This window comes from Ictalurus punctatus, chromosome 1 (genome assembly GCF_001660625.3).
Source record: "Ictalurus punctatus breed USDA103 chromosome 1, Coco_2.0, whole genome shotgun sequence".
Taxonomy (NCBI): Eukaryota; Metazoa; Chordata; class Actinopteri; order Siluriformes; family Ictaluridae; genus Ictalurus; species Ictalurus punctatus.
Window position 1 is genome coordinate 18,603,336 of NC_030416.2, and position 16,681 is coordinate 18,620,016.

The 16,681-nt window shown below is 37.7% G+C and overlaps 1 protein-coding gene across 3 annotated transcripts; it reads left to right on the forward strand.

The window, feature by feature from the left end:
* The first annotated feature begins 1,537 nt into the window (after positions 1-1,537).
* On the forward strand, positions 1,538-11,701 carry cep76 (centrosomal protein 76). Of its 3 annotated transcripts, none has more exons than XM_017481384.3 (12): positions 1,538-1,647; positions 4,247-4,405; positions 5,773-5,854; positions 5,978-6,202; positions 6,353-6,538; positions 8,068-8,165; positions 8,669-8,797; positions 8,906-9,094; positions 10,092-10,258; positions 10,355-10,688; positions 10,795-11,012; positions 11,280-11,701. In XM_017481384.3, exons 1-12 carry the CDS (start codon positions 1,630-1,632, stop codon positions 11,416-11,418), a joined length of 1,944 nt encoding a protein of 647 aa, XP_017336873.1. In that variant the 5' UTR covers positions 1,538-1,629; the 3' UTR covers positions 11,419-11,701. The 3 variants fall into 3 exon arrangements, with proteins under 3 accessions (XP_017336873.1, XP_047012838.1, XP_017336863.1); XM_047156882.2 differs by lacking the exon at positions 1,538-1,647 and adding an exon at positions 3,443-3,829; XM_017481374.2 differs by lacking the exon at positions 1,538-1,647 and adding an exon at positions 3,443-3,794.
* The last annotated feature ends 4,980 nt before the right edge of the window (positions 11,702-16,681 follow it).

A 16,681-nucleotide genomic window follows, 5' to 3' on the forward strand; every position in this document is an offset into this window, starting at 1 on the left:
TTATTGCACTATTCTAAGTAAACTTTTGAAACTGTTGTGTGTGAAAATCCCAAGAGATCAGCAGTTATAGAAATACTTAATCCAACCCATCTGCTGGCCCGATTTTATTCATTGCACTGCTACTGCATGATTGGCTGATTAGATAATTGCATGAATGAGTAGGTGTACATGTGTAAAACCTACACATTTTGATTATATATGTTGCGATAATGAATAAACACCTAGAACACTAGATATCAGTTTAATTAGTCTTTATTTTGGCCTAAGGATATTTTTTTCCCCACCCATTTGCACTAATCTAAACCAAACTAGAAGCAATAATATTAACACATTAGGTATACAGTTACAGCCTGTAGCCCTCCTGCTATTATGTTATTTGTCAGCCCCATCTACTCTGATATTCTTTAGGTATTGATTTTTTTCCCAACACAGCAGTGACACTGACATGGCAGTGACATCTTAATGGATGTGTGTATAGATGTTTGTGGTACCGTCAGCTGTTTGGAAATTGGCTTTAAGATGGGACTGGACTTGTGGAGGTCCATGATTTATTCCCCCTGAGGTTTATTGGCTGAGTTGCTTGGATTTTTCTCTAAAGGTAGGCCCTTTTACAGCCACAAGCACACTCCTGTTCATGAAATCATGAACAAACTCATTTACAGATTTGATATTTTCATGGTTAAGACTAGTTTAAATAATTGAGAATACTTGTAATGTGTAACATGGGGACATGGTAGCTTAGTGGTTAATATGTTTGCCTTGGATTCAAATCCTGCTCCATCCAATGTGCATGTAATTTTCATGTTCTCCCCTGCTTTGGGCATTTCGTCTGGGTACTCCAGTTTCCTCCCCAGTCCAAAGACATGTGTTGTAGTCTGATTGGCATTTTGATAGTATGCGATTGTGCACTGCGATGCGTTGTCACCCTGTCCAGGGTGTCCCCTGCCTTGTGCCCAGAGTTCCCTGGGATAGGCTCCAGGATCCCCTGCAACCCTGTGTAGGATAAGCTGAATCACAAGTTGTGCTATGTCTACATATCATAAACTCCATCAATATCACTAGCATGTGATATTGTCTTTTTTTAATGTTCTTTGAAATTTTCCAGTGAAACAAAAATGATAATAAATGAAAAATAATACTGGTCTATGCTGTGTTGTAATTTCCTGATTTAAATATTAGTTGTCTATTTAGTTTAATTGGTTACCAATGTTCTCGTTGCAATTACACAGGAAAATCCCCAGTGTTGAATTAACACCTTGAGTGTTTATTTAACTCTTTCAGTGTTCATTTGTGTCCAGTTGGACATATATAAGCACTGTAGCTGTTAATTCAACACTGGGGAATTTGCTGTGTACATATTTTATGCCATGACTATGCCGAATATCCCTGCACTTCTAGTGACCACCAGTAGAGGCCGCTCATTTAGTTTGGGTCTTATGTGGAGCTGGCTGTATCCACCATAGATGTAACGGAACCCGTTTTGGTTGACACGTCAACCTGTCCGCCATCTTGTAGAGGGCAACTTTCCAAGAGGAGCTTAAAAATGAGAAGCGGGACTCACCTTTCCCAGGCGAAAGCTCTGACAATATGTGTGTGATTGTGTATTTTATTTTAAGTGAGTTGTAAGGCATGAGTTACAATAGGCAGGTTTGTACTAATATATTAATATTGCATAACAATCGTTTTATGAATATGTTATTACTATAATCAATATATTGTTATGATCAACCTTTGTGCTTTAACTACTATGTGGCTACTATTATAGATATCTTTAATAAGTATGCAGGACATTTAAAGGTATCAATAACACTAAAACTTTGCTTAAAAACTGACAGGTTTTACCTTGTAGTATCATTTCATTCCAATGTAAATGTATTATTAACTTTATTTTCAGGGAAAGGCAGAACTTTTTGACATCCGTAAGAAAGTAAATTCTGTGTATGTTTGTTAATAATAATAATAATAATAATAATAATAATAATAATAATAATAATAATAATAAAGAAATTTCACATGATTGGCTTCATATGCGGCTGGGAGTCGATTACTCGGGTATTGGGGCTCGAGAGTCGACTCCAAAGCTTTGGACAAGAAGTTTTCCAGGAGAATCGTATAACATTTAGCTAGTTAGCCCCATTAAGTTGACTGAGTTGATGTAGATAGCGGTCACTCTCTATATTGCTTTGCTAGTTAACTAAACTGGCATTTTAGCTACAATTTAAAAAATCCAATTAGTAAATAACTGGTCCTGTGTTCAGTTTGAAACACATAAGAGTAGAAATGTTGAAATACATGGCAGTGCAAAGCCATCACATGTGCTCAAGCAAATTATGAATTAATATTGGATGGTTTATTTTGCCAATTTTCTCCCTCTTTATATACTGGAATAAAGTTGGTTTGACGTTGGACGTTCGATATCGCTGATATGCGGAAATTAAGGGACCGTCTCTAAAGTTACATAAGACATTGTTAAACACGCTTCTAACTTCAATAGCATTTGAAGGAAATGACTTAAAGTCATATAACCAACTGTAAAGTGTTCATCTAGGTGTCAGGTATGATGCACACCTCTTAGATTTTTGATATTTATCAAAATAAGCTATTAAATCATACATAAATATTGCCATGTGTTTCAGTACAGAATGGGCTCATATACAAAATATGCCATTATTTAAAGCTCAATAGCATTTGAAGGGAATGACTTACAGTCACAATACCAACTGTACAGTGTTCATCTAGGTGTCAGGTATGATGCACACCTTTTAGATTTATATAGATATATATAAATTATTTCATTAATAGGACATCCTTTTTTTGAAGAAAACCATTCAATCCAGTACAGGTCATTTTGACCCCCTTTATGCATTCGTGAAGGTTTTTTTGGTTCAAACATTGTAGGGTTAAATATCAAAAATCTTAAAGGTATACGTATATGACTGTACATCATTCCCTTCAAATGCTATTGAGCTTTATATTATGGTATATTTTGTATATGAGCCCATGCAGTAATAAAATACATGGGGATATTTATATATGATTTAATAGTTTATTTTGTTAAATATCAAAAATCTAAAAGGTGTGTATCATACCTGATACGTAGATGGACACTTTCCAGTTGGTTATATGACTGTAAGTCATTCCCTTCAAATGCTACTGAAGTTAGAAACGTGTATAACAGTGTCGTATGTAACTTTAGAGACTGTCCCTTAATTTTCACATTTCCGCGAATATCGAACGTCCAACGTCGAACCAACTTTATTCCAGTTCAATACATTGGTTTTTAGAATCATGAATCGAGAAAATTATGGCGTGGAATCGACTCTTGGAAGTGACTCCATCGAATCCCCTGACTTGGCATCGGCATCGGAATCGGAATCGACTCCAAGCTTTATGGAATCGAACAGCCTATGGCCCTTTCCAATATGGCGGACGCACTGGCGTGTCACTAATTAGCTAGCAACGCAGAGTCTAGTGTTTTGAAATCCACAGCGCGTAGTCCCGCTTACTTTTCCGCCAGGGTTTGAACTGTTGGTGATTACATGGAGGCGTTTACGCTTTTGCAACGTTCTTAAGCTAGTAGCAAGTAATAATGTAACTAAGAAATCATTCGTTTCATATTCAGAACGACGATAATAATCTTGAACAGTAAATTTGAGCTGAGATGAGCTGAGATGAGCAGTGCATTTCGCTTTGCTGTTTGTTTGGATTGTGTACGAGGAAGCGGTTGAAACATGTCTCTACCTCCGGAGAAAGCTTGGGAACTAAAACAGATCATTCAGGATCACCTCAGTAAGGTGTGTTTATAGCTGTAATGTTGCTGGTCTGCTAGGTAAAATATATAATAATGAACATTATCTTAATGAGTGATACTTTTGCTAGCTACTTTGTACTATTTTAAACTTAATCGGTTTAGCAGCTCTCTCTCTCTCTCTCTCTCTCTCTCTCTCTCTCTGTGTGTGTGTGTGTGTGTGTGTATATATATATATATATATATATATATATATATGTATATGTGTGTATATATGTATGTATGTATGTATGTATATATGTGTATATATGTGTGTGTGTGTATATATATATATATATATATATATATATATATATATATATATATATATATATATATATATAATGTGTATATATATATATATATATATATATATATATATATATATATATATATATATAATGTATATGTGTGTGTATATGTAAATATATAAAGAAATGTGTGTGTGTGTTCTCATAGATGGATATCCAGGGGAAGATTAGGGATGTGGTAGAGGAGGCAGTGAGGTGTGAGGGGGACCGGGGCGAGCAGCCTCTCTCTCAGGAGGATCTACTGACCGAACTGCAGCGCAGGGGCATCGTGGAGGACGCCATGAAGCAGCTTAGCTTCACTAATGCAGTAAGTTTTTCTTCTGCTTCTTCTTCTTCCTCTTATTATTATTATTATTATTATTATTATGATTAGGGGTTTGAATCATGCCTCCTCCCTGTGTGTGCAGAGTTTGCAAGTTCTCCCTGCACCTCAAGGGTTTCCTCCTGGATCTCCGGTTTCCTCCCCTAGTCCAATGACATGCGTTGTAGGCTGATTGGCAAATTGAATGTTAATGTGTGTGTGTGATTGTACCTAACGATGGGTTGGCACCCCATCCAGGATGTCCCCTACCTTGTTCCCTGAGTTCCCTGGGGTAGGCTCCAGGCCCCTGTCACCCTGTGGATAAGCTGATTAGAGATGTGCTTCACAAAAAAGTGCAGAACATGTTGTTCCGCAGGACTGCTGATAATACACAGTGAAACGAAACGTTCGTCTAGGACCATGGTGCTACGTAAAACAACACACTAACCACTTGAGACGACACAAAACTAAATAAGATCTACACATTTCTACATAAAGTGCACGTGCTAACAACACAGAACTGTACAATACTACTAAAACAGGACAACAGGCACAGTAAGTAACAATGTAGCGCCGACCTGTACACAGTTCTAGTACGGAAGTGTCTGATATAACAGGAAATTTAAAAGATAAATGCCAAAGTTGAATCAAGTGTGTTAAATAAGGAAGAAGACTAAACTCTGATTTTACATAGTGGACTCGGTAGTGATCCTGCTCAGCAGTTTGACCTCATACGTTGATAAACGTCCTGGTTTTTTGTGTTTGTTTGTGAAAGTTTTCTTGTTATGGTGAAATTCGATGTAATTTAGTCAGGAATTGATGTTTAAATACAGCATCAGCCATGGTCACAAATCAAGTTTTTGGAAAATCAAGACAATATTAGAAGCTATTTTCTAGTTATTAAAAGAATGGTTCCATGAAAGATGCAGTTTGCTACACATTTTGTAATTGCCGTAGCCAAGACATTTTTTTGATTCTAAGGTATTTATTGTGTTGTTACTCTTCCTATCTTATCTAGAACATCTTGTAATGTGGGTCATGCTCTGCCATGAAACTTTAATTCTTTAACTCTTTAATTCAGATCACATGTTTTCAATAGTTCTCAAATGTATACACTGAGATGACCTTTGAAAGACACTGATTTTTTGATGTACGTAGAGAGTTATTTTGTTAGATAAGATCAATCTATGACCAAGTCTTATATTTGGAGTCTTAGAATCTAAAGTATTAGATTTTAACCACAAGATTTGGGGCTAAAATCATCTCTATCATCAGTAGAAGCCTAAACTGGAAAATGACCAAAGCATCAATAACACCATTGTATTTTACAGTGAGTCTGGAATACACTTTAATAATATATATTTTTTCTTTAGGCACTTTCACAAACAGAGGGGGAGGATCTGAACAAGTCTCCAGCTCACGTAACTGTGAAAGATGTTACACAGCTTAAAACAGGTTAGTCAAGAATGTGTATAAAATGTGTGATAATGTAGTATGTGTAATGAGGAAAAAAGAAATCATTTAGTAAAAAAATAAAATAATAGTTTCCATGCTTTGTTCTGTTTTTATTCTTGCTAGCCAATATCAATCCACCGAGGAGATACTTGTACCTGCAGGTTCTTGGGGGAAAGGCCTTCCTCGAGCACCTACAGGAGCCAGAGCCTTTACCTGGTCAGGTGTGTTCTACCTTCACACTCCACCTTCACTTCCGCAACCAACGCTTTCACTCCAAACCTGTGCCCTGTGCCTGTGATCCAGACTTACAAGAGGGCTTTCTTTTAGAAGTACACCGAGATGGTCCAGGTATATCACAGCACATATGTTGTTTAGTCTAGCTGTATACACAAGATTAGTGTTGATTAATACTGCTTAGCAAAAATAACAACCGTATCCTGTAACCTCAGCATAAAAAGATAACAAAATGCATCTGTCTCCATTGTTCCTGTGACCTAGGTGACGCCAGTAAAATGGCTGATGCCACCACTATGTTGTCCATTTGTGACCCGGTGCACATGGTGTTGATACGGACAGACACCGCAGGAGACACGACGCTCATCTCTTCTTATTTCTTGGACTGGCGATCTGTCCTCAGTGCCCCCAGTGGAAAGACATCAGTCTCTGTGGAGCTGCTTGGTGTAGGTAAGAGTTTCTCCTTATTGATTCATTCATCTGCAGTAACTACTTTATCCTGGTCAGAGTTGTGGTGGCTCTGGAGACAATCCCACAACACTGGCCATGAGTTGGGTATACCCTCCGGATGGAACACCAGTCCATGTCGGGGCACCATGCACACACACTGACAGGTGAACCGGTGACCCTGAAGCTGTGAGGAGCCACGGTGCCACCTAATTCTCTTTATTGAACATAACAAAGGAATTAGTAGCATCAGTATTACTGATATTTTTTTTTAGATTTAAGAGCTAATGTAATAATTGAATATCTGTATCATGTTTGCTTTTACAATGTTAAAGACCATTTAAATTACTGTATAATTCTCAGCGAGTGTGTGCATGTGTTCCTTTTAGGGCTGCAACTAATGATTATTTTGATAATCGATTAATCTGTTGATTGTTTCTTCAATGAATTGATTAGTTGGATTAAAAGGCCAATTTTCTATATTTTTTCTAAAAAAAAAATATATAACAAAAAACGTTTTATTTCACATTCTGCCCAATGTTGTCCTTCAAACACTGTGCAAGTTGAAGGCTATCAAAAAGGTATTAAATGTATCTATGTGGACTGCTATACATTGTGCAAAGGATTTTAAAAAAATATTAACATTATATTTTGAAAACAAAAAAATCGGATTGTCCACAAGCTTTAAAGCAGAAGTTAAATCACTATATTAAAAATGCTAAAAAAGAAAAACAAAAGCAAAAACTAAGTGTTAACTGGAAGGAGGATGAATATTCTAAATTTAACACACACATCCACTCATCTGAACACAGTAACGTTACTTTATTCTGTAAATGTACGACACTTCTTACATTTCTATACAATTCCATGTTCTAACCGCATTACAGTTACTGCTCTCATAAAAAACACCATTACTTTTGTTTCTAAATATCGCTAAATAGCATCAAACAACATATTTGATCAAAATAAATGTTTTAGTCAGAGTTATTGCGCTTCCTTTCTGTTGCACTGTTTGATTGACGCGCATGCGTGGACTCGCGCTCATTCAGTGAAGTCTAATGGAAACTCACTTGCTGTAAGGACTAGGCTTTATGTAAAATGGAAATACTGGTGTGAATTTCTAACATTTACAGATAAGGATATAAATGCAAAAATGTCATTTCTGCACTGAAGAAAACATGTCTGGGACACAATAAACAGCACACGCATCTGTCGCAGTATCTGACACGACAAGCCACGTTAATACACTTACGAGTTTGTTTGAAACGCTTAATATAAAACATTCTCATGTTTTAGACAACCTGGATCGTGCACTTTTCCCCCAGCAGCTCACTCTGTGACCTCCGCTGTTTTCCAGATGTGTTTTATTCATAGAAATGTGTTTTTCACCATGGTGAAGTAACGCCACTGACGGGGGATTATCCACAGTGACGTCACACTAATCCATGATAAAATTCGTTGTAGATTATTTAAATGATTGATTATTATTGATTTTATCAGTTAGTTGTTGCAGTCCTAGTTTCTTTCCTCAGGCAGTGAGTGTAAAGTGCCCGCTGGTGTTCTTAACCTCAAGCTGGAACTGTATCCTCCCCTCAGTGAAACGCTGAGCCCTGAAGTCATCAGCACACAGGTGAAATACTATCCTACCTTTTTAGTTTATTCAGTTGTGATTGATGGGCATATGTAATTACTTGTTTATGGTTTTGAAATTAAATGATTAACAGTTCCTTCTTGGTCTTTCTATGATTACAGAAAAAGTTGCATTATTCTTAATATAAAAATCTAGTTTACAGGCGAGGGGTATATTTCTCTGGCTGTTTACTGTTTCACTGTGGTGCATAATTTCACTACTCCTAAGAAGTAAGCACTACTAACCCAGTAATTATCTGGAGGTTGAGTTAATTAAAACAGGGAGATGACCAAATGGCTGATGTCCACCCCTCAAAAAAAATCAATTGATAAAATTAAGTTGATGATCTGTAGCAGATAACGTAGTTATAGTAGCTTAAAACTAAATAACTGAATTTCACTGAATGAGTAGCTTGTAACATCATTTTGTAATTTATACAGAAAGAAAAAAATAAATGCAGTGTCTGTTTCCTCACTGTATGCTTGTGATCTCTCTTTTTACAGCGATCACTGGAGCGCCAGAAGACCGCAGAGAAAGAGCGTTTGTTTCTGGTCTATGCTAAGCAGTGGTGGAGGGAGTTCTTAGAAATACGACCTTCTCACCAATCCAAGCTGGTTAAGATCTTTGCACAAGTGAGAAACTTAGACTGGACACACAAATAATTCCAATCTAGGTTTTTGTTCATGCTATGTTTTTTTTTTTTTTCTTTTCTGGACTCTGGTGTGTCTGTGTGTTTGTAGGATGAGAATGGGGTGAACCGACCAGTGTGTTCATACGTACGCGTGTTGCGTGCTGGACGGTTGTTGGAAAGTCCACGGCAGGCGGCTCGCTTTGTGAGTCTGCTGGCTCAGGAGAGGGCGCCTGTTCTGGGGGGAGGAACACGTCAGGAGCAGTGGTGCACTATGATGGCATTCCTGTGTAGGAACAAGGTAACCGAAGCCTTTCCTGACTATGAGCCAGTGTAGAAAGCTTTAATGAGTTTATTAGAATTAAGTCCACCATGTCCTTTTGTTTGTTTGTGCTTTTCCCATATATTTAATGTTATATACTAGGGATAATGCTTGTGTAAGGCAGAATATGGTTGTGTGTTATTGATGCTTTGAAAATGTTTTGGTTCAGGGCTCTCGTGAAGGGCTCACACTACCCTGGTGCTGATCATTTTCTTATAACAGCACGTCTAGTTGTGTTTTATTTCATACTTAACAGATGGGTTAACAATGCAAGCCGACACTAAATCAGATTCATTTTCTTTCATCATGCACAGAGAGATAAACTGTAACTAGAGATCGATAAATAGTGGGTTTTATTGATAGACAACTAAGGTGGGCAGTACCTGCCGAACTTTATTGCAACAATAAGCAGTACTGACTGTACTGTGAAAACTTACTGTACTTTTAAAAAAATTAAATAATTATATAAACATTAATATATATACATTAACTATTAATAAATATTAAAGTAAATAAAATATACATCCAAACTGAACCTAAACGTAACACTCCAAATAACAAATTAAAAAATGAAAAATTAAATATAGTGACATACAAAATGAATAAAAAACACCTCAAATAACACAACAAAATTAGTCAGTGATAGTTTTTAATTCGCCTCTAGAGGCCGTATAATTACAGTGACCCGCAATGGACGCAACCGGGAAAAACTATCGTTGTGGATTTTTACCGATTACTGTAATCGGTTATTGGTGCCGGTTAATCTGCAAAATCGATCGGTCGGTTGACCTCTATCTGTTACCATTTGGTGACACACCAATTGTTCCAGATTTGTATTCAGTTCCATAAACTGGACAGTACATAGAGATCACTGAACAGTGATAGTGCAATAATCTTTTTTCCCCCCTCCCCACTAATTAATGGAAGCATCCATTCCTCTCTAAGAGGTGATTGTTTTTGGTTTCCCTGTTACAAGGGTGATTGCGAGGACCACGCCACACTGCTGTGTAGTCTTCTGCTGGGCTTTGGCCTGGATGCTTATGTGTGTGTGGGCACCAAAGCTAAAAATATCCCCCACACCTGGGTGATGACTTGTGGTACCGATGGCACTGTCACTTTCTGGGAGAGTCAGACTGCACACAGGTAGGATCTTGCGTAGAAACCCTACATAGTTCAGTCATACTGTAGATGCCCTTACAGTTAAAGCATGAATCATATGTTCACTTACTTTCCTCTCAGGTATCTACATCAGCCGGTAGACCCTGAGGCTCCTCCACTAGTTCCTCAGCCCAAACCCACCTACCCATACCGCACGATTGGTTGTGTTTTCAACCACAAGACTTTCTTGGCTAACTGCCAGCCTTCAGACTCGGTGGAGTTGTGTGTGTTTGACTTCACGGATGCGTCCCGCTGGAAAGCTATGAGCAAAGAGGCTGTTTGTTCAGTTTGTACCCCCAGTTCCATATCCTCTCTCCCTCCTACTCCTCCTCTCTGTCCACCCTCAGTGCAGGCCAGCGATGCCAGCAACCAGCTAGAGCTTGAGCTACGCTACTTGGTTACTGAGCACAGGAAGGTAGTACAAACTAATACATTAAACTGTTAATGTCTAAAAATGAAGGTAGCTCAAGTTACTTAGAAAAACAAATACTTCAATTTGTCTGTCTTTTTTTTTTCTTCAGGATATTGGTCTGGCTACAGTGTGGGATGATCACCTGTCATATCTGCTGTCATCTGCTCTGGCAGCCTATGAGCTGGAGCGCTGTATGGGCATATCATGTGGAAATGAGGAGTTTCAGGATGCTGTTCGGAGGGCTGTACCCGATGGACACACATTTAAAGGCTTTCCTATTCAGTTTTTACACCGTAATGCACGCAGAGCTTTTGCTACCTGCCTCAGGTACACACACAACTTCTAATTTAAGCAGATATCCACAGTAGCTTTTCCACAATCAATAGCCATATCCACAATTTCTAACATATGATGACTGTGTGTGTGTGTGTGTGTGTGTGTGTGTGTGTGTGTGTGTGTGTGAGAATGGGTGAATGTAAAGCACTTTGTAGAACCACTAAGGTTAAAAAGCGCTAAATATGTGCAGACCATTTGGCATTTACAGCCAGAATAAGGGATATGCAGATGTTATGGCTGTTCTCTATGTGTGAACAGGTCACCGTTCTGTGAGGAGGTTGTGTCTTGTCGAGGAGATCATGTTCGTCTGGCAGTGCGGGTGCGTGTGTTTCCCTATGTCGAGTCAGCCTGCGCTGTCTGGATCATGTTTGCCTGCAAGTACAGATCAGTCCTGTGATCTGTGGCCAACGTTGTGTGTGTGTTTGTGTAAAATAATAGTAAGATGTGATTTTGTTGGGAAATTTGTTTGTTCTCCATAGAAAATGGCTTTTATTTTCTTTATTTTTGTATTTTACAAAAGTACTTACAAGCTCAATGATTTTTTGGCAATATTTAGCTATGTTAGTACACAATCCAGATGAAATGTTCCTTGAATAGTGTGTTTGAATTTGTGCTACGCATTTTAGAATATTTGCTTGTTGAATATGTGCTTGTATTAAAATATGTAACTTTTTCTATCATGTATGTGTGTGTGCATGTGTGTTTGGGGGTGGGGGTCAGGGGGTTAAGGTACAGTGGGTTTGGAACATATTCAGACACTTTCAGTTTTTGCACAGTTTAATTTTTTAACAATTATATTAAATTGAATCTATGCACAATAACTCAATGACAAAGCAACATGTTTTCAGAATGGTCAAAAAAACCCAAAAAACTGAAAAATCTCATATGTATTCAGAAACTAGGCTAAAGGCACTCCAAATTAAACTCGGCTGCATCCTTTTTGCTTTGATTCTTTTGAGATGACTCTAGAACTTGACTGGAGTAGTGATGTAGCAAATACAATTGATGGGAAATGATTTAGAAAGACACACACCAATGTGCATGTGAAGTTCCACAAAAGTGAACCAAGCCATGAGCTGTGAAGACAAAATACTCATTGTAGACCTTAGCTTTGAATGGTTTGGAATCACCAAGACTGTTCTCAGATATTACTGAGAACCCAGTGGCCACACTAATGGAGCATTTCAGAAACACAACATTAATCAGATTGTCTGGTTTTGATGAGGCAAAAATGTTTTGGGCTGAACTGGTCTAGTGAGAACCAGGTATTGTTTATCAACTGGTAATGTATTATTAAGGTGAAGCATAGTGAAGTTTCCACAGTCAGTGATGATTTGGGGGGCCATGTCATCTGCTGGTGTTGGTCCACTCTGTTTTCTCGAGTCGTCTTCCAGTAGACTGTAGAGCACTTCATGTTTCCATCTGCTGACAAGCTTTGTAGAGATGCTGATTTCCTTTTCCAGCAGAACTTGGCACCTGCCCAGAATGCCAAAACTATTTTATTTTGAAAGAAAGGAATTTCACACTACTCTACCTGTATATGTGAGAATAAATGCTTTTCTTTCTTTATTTTTTCTTTTTAAACTGTAATACCATCTAATTTTTGTAGTACATTTTATTCTGTACACTAGGGGGAGACAAAGTCTGTACAAATCATTGGTTGTTCCTGAGTCTACAGTGTTTCAGACTTCAGCTCTGCCATAGAATACGTATATATGCCGTTTCTGACTTTGCTGTTTTAACATTCCCCTGATATCATTTGAGTAGAAGGAGCGGATTAATCTAGCCTTTCTTTTGCTCCCTAATTGGCTACCTTTTCAGCTGTGCTCCTCATCCTGTCTTAAAATATTGCCACTGTTCTATTTACAGAAAGGCCTACTTGCCAAATCTGACTAATTTAGTTTAGTGAGGATTTACCACCAGCAATTAATGGGCGCTAAATTAAATCATTTTTATTTATTTATTTTTTATTTTAATTGGTTTAGAATGTGACAGAAGAAGTCTAAATCTAAAGGTAGGTATGTGAGTTTAAGATGTCAGTGACTGTGAACTACATGCAACCACGTCTGACTGAATACTCTGAAAGGCATGTTTTCTTCCTTGAGTAACCATCTTGTTATCCTTCCACAATTTATTTTAATCGCACATCACCATCAACCCGCGGCATGTGTGTGCAAGGACATCCAATTATTTCTGTTTTACCCACTGCTCATTATCAATTATTATTCAGCCCTGAGCTCCAAAGGAGTATGTGTGTATGTGTGTGTGTGTGTGTGAGAGAGAGAGAGAGAGAGAGAGAGAGAGAGAGAAAGAGAGAAAGGAGGTGCTAGTTTCGGCTAATGAATAAATTCCTCTTTGACTGAAGTGCACCTTCACTCTTCATCACATTTCCTGTCTGGGAGAGAAAGTGTTTAATGCTATAGGTAGGTATTTTCTTCACCTCATATTAATCGTCTTTGTTTTCAGGTGTAACTGATTAATAGGTCTTTAGGGGGGGCACAGGAAAGTTAAACAAAGTAAAAAAAAGTCACATTTCACACTGTGTTAATAAACATGTTATTTGAGAATTTGAGAAGTTTGCCTTGAGAATTTAGAGGAACTGGTTTTTTCACTCTTTTTTAGAAGAGTCTCTTATGTGATACTGAGTAGTGGTGTTAAAATGTAAAAAATCCCCATTAACTCACTTTCTGTTAATCTGCAAATAAGCATATGAAAAGAGATGGCTTTAACATGATATCTGAGCTCTGGGTGACTGAGCTCATATGGAAGCGTGTTGCATCCCCTCTCACTCGTCAGAAAGCATGTAACTGAAAGTAGTATTCTTTTTTTTTTTATGTTGAAGCACCCAACGCCATTTACAGTATCTGAAATGAGATCATAGACTGTATATTAGACTGTAGAATATTTCAAACGGTTCAATTAAAATAAACAAAAAATGGCTAAAAACTCTATCCAATTTCAACTTACTGAAAATGTTGCACACTTCAAAATACAGAAATAAGAAAAATTATCACACACTCTAAAAACACAACACTTGTTTGACGATGGGAAATGCACGCTCCCCTTTTCCATCATTAGCTAAAGGAGTTCAATTATAGAATGTATATGTGAAAACGATGTTTGGAAATAATGAATGCTTTTGCACAGTGAAATACTTGGAAACACCTGTTATGCTACAACAATTAACCTCCTGTGACAGAGATCTTTCACTGTCTCGTTAATGCATTCCAGTGTCAGGCAATCAGTGGCAATTTGCAGAGACAACTGAACAAGTGTATTGTCAGTGTATTTAATGGATTGAATTTTAGAGATATATTATGCCTTGTAGTGCAAAAATAGTCCACTTGGAGTGGAACATTTTAAGTGAATAAAACGTACTGTAATATGCTTGGATAGAGCAATATCAACGCTTCCTGTATTTTTCTCTCCCTTCAAAAAAAAGAAGAAAGAAATACTGGTAGTGGTTTTCTGGAACTATATAAATAGACTAAAGAGGAAAAATAACACAAAAACAAGGTGCATAGTGCTTATTAGGTTCTGGCAGAAAGCGCTGCATGGTCTGGAGTAGTATGGGTAATAAAGTCATTAATTCAGCTGATGAAGTTGGCCTTTAGGTTAAAGAAAAATCATATCTGTCTTCCTCTAAGAAGTAACTGGGGAGGCACACAGGGTGGAGAGGAGGGGGAGGGGGGTCGCCTAATTAGCAGACAAAAAAAAAAGAGGGGGAATGTGTGGAGGGAGGGAGGGAGGGAGGACGGGAGGGAGAGGATAGGGGGAGTGCCAGAGGTACTTCTACAGAACTCCTAATGAGACATGTTTAGGGTGAGGGAATGACACACTCATCACACACAGAGTCTGAGATGCAGCAAGCTCTGAGTCGCTCCACACCAGCTAATGATGAGAGCAGGAGGAGGGAGACATGGTTTAATGTCAGTTAATACAGAGTTCTAATGAGCTGCTTGTGTCATTATGTATAGGGAATAGAACTAAGACCAGACACTTCTGAGTGACTCTGCCCTGATTCGAGTAGGAATCCTTCTTTATACTGGACACGCTACAAAATACCACCAGTTTTTTTTTGTCTCCTCCATTTAAAAAAAGGAATAAGACATTTCCGTTAGGGAGTTGTCTGGGAGAATGTGCTGTACCTATTTTAAAGGATATTTTTAGGCCAGCCCGATCTCGTCTTAGAGACTGAAGTCAGAGATTGGTAGATTGCAAGAAATACATCTTACTGCCTTGCTTTTCTATTCTCCACTATCAGCAAGTCCTGTCTGTCACCCGAGCCCGGCCTGTTGTGTCTGCTGTCTCTGGACCTCGCTATTTGACTGACAGCAGTGCATACATTTGACAGCATGTCAGGTTGATGGACAGGATCCATCTACCTGGACCTGTCTATCATAAGAACAATATGGAGGCTGTCAGGTTGCTGTGCATTTTGAATGTCACTGATTTATTCCTGCTTGTAATAAAGACTACAAGACAGGTTGTAACTAAGATAATCACATAAAATAGAACTAAAATAAAGCATCAGAACTGGGACATATAAAACTCATGGCATATTTATTTATTAACACAAACCTGGTTGGTGTTTTTTCTCCCATCAGGTCATTATTATATAATTCAGTCTGCATATATATATATATATATATATATATATATATATATATATATATATATATATATATATATATATATATATATATAAAGACCTTTATCCAAAGAAACCCTACAGAAACAACGTTATGTCATTAATACTGCTATTGTCACTGGACCGGAGTAGGTTAGTTTCAATTAATATTATTCATTTTATTACTTTGGGGTTTGAGTGCATCCATGTGTTGATTGAAACACACTGTTTTATGTCTTCATCGTTCACAGCACTGATTTTTCATTTCAGCTATGCTTTAGGCATCGTGTCTATGGTCGTTCTGTTCTGCACTCCCATTTTCGCGCTCGGTCTCTAAATGGCAGTAGTATTACTATGCCATGCACAAGGGAGTCCATGACCTTAGCATGACTTCAATTCTGCCTGCATTGTGTTTCATTGTGTGGTTTCTAGGAGGGAAGCTGCAGTGCTGTATTTACTTGTGGCACGAGTTAAGCCATAATAGCAATCTAGATTTTTAAATTCGCAGCACATTCACAATACCACCATGACTAATTTGTGACTACTGAACAGAGAAGTAGAATTTAAATAATACACATGTATGTAATTCTGTAAAAAATGAGCTGAACTTTAGTCATTTTGCAGCGATGGAGTGGGATTGTGCTTATTGTTCATTTGTGACATTACTGTTCAACATTTGAGACAGAGTGATAACAAAACAGTTACACAATGCCATTTTATGGAAAATGTCTACATAATCATTTAGCTTGGTACCTTTTCTGGCACCTTTATTAAGAGTGTCCCCTTTTTATAGATAAACACATCAAACTAATTAAAAGCAAATGGGATGAGTCTGGTTTTCTATTGTTTCTGATTTTTTATTTTTTTTTTATTTTTGCCAAATACAAAACTTGAATATTTAATAGCATTAATTACTATTCTATTATTCTACTCTTAATTCATCTTCTGTTTATGGCATGTTGCAAGTCTGTCCATCAGACCAGCCATATCAGTGTGAAGTTATCTGGAATTTTAGAGCCTTGGCCCTTCT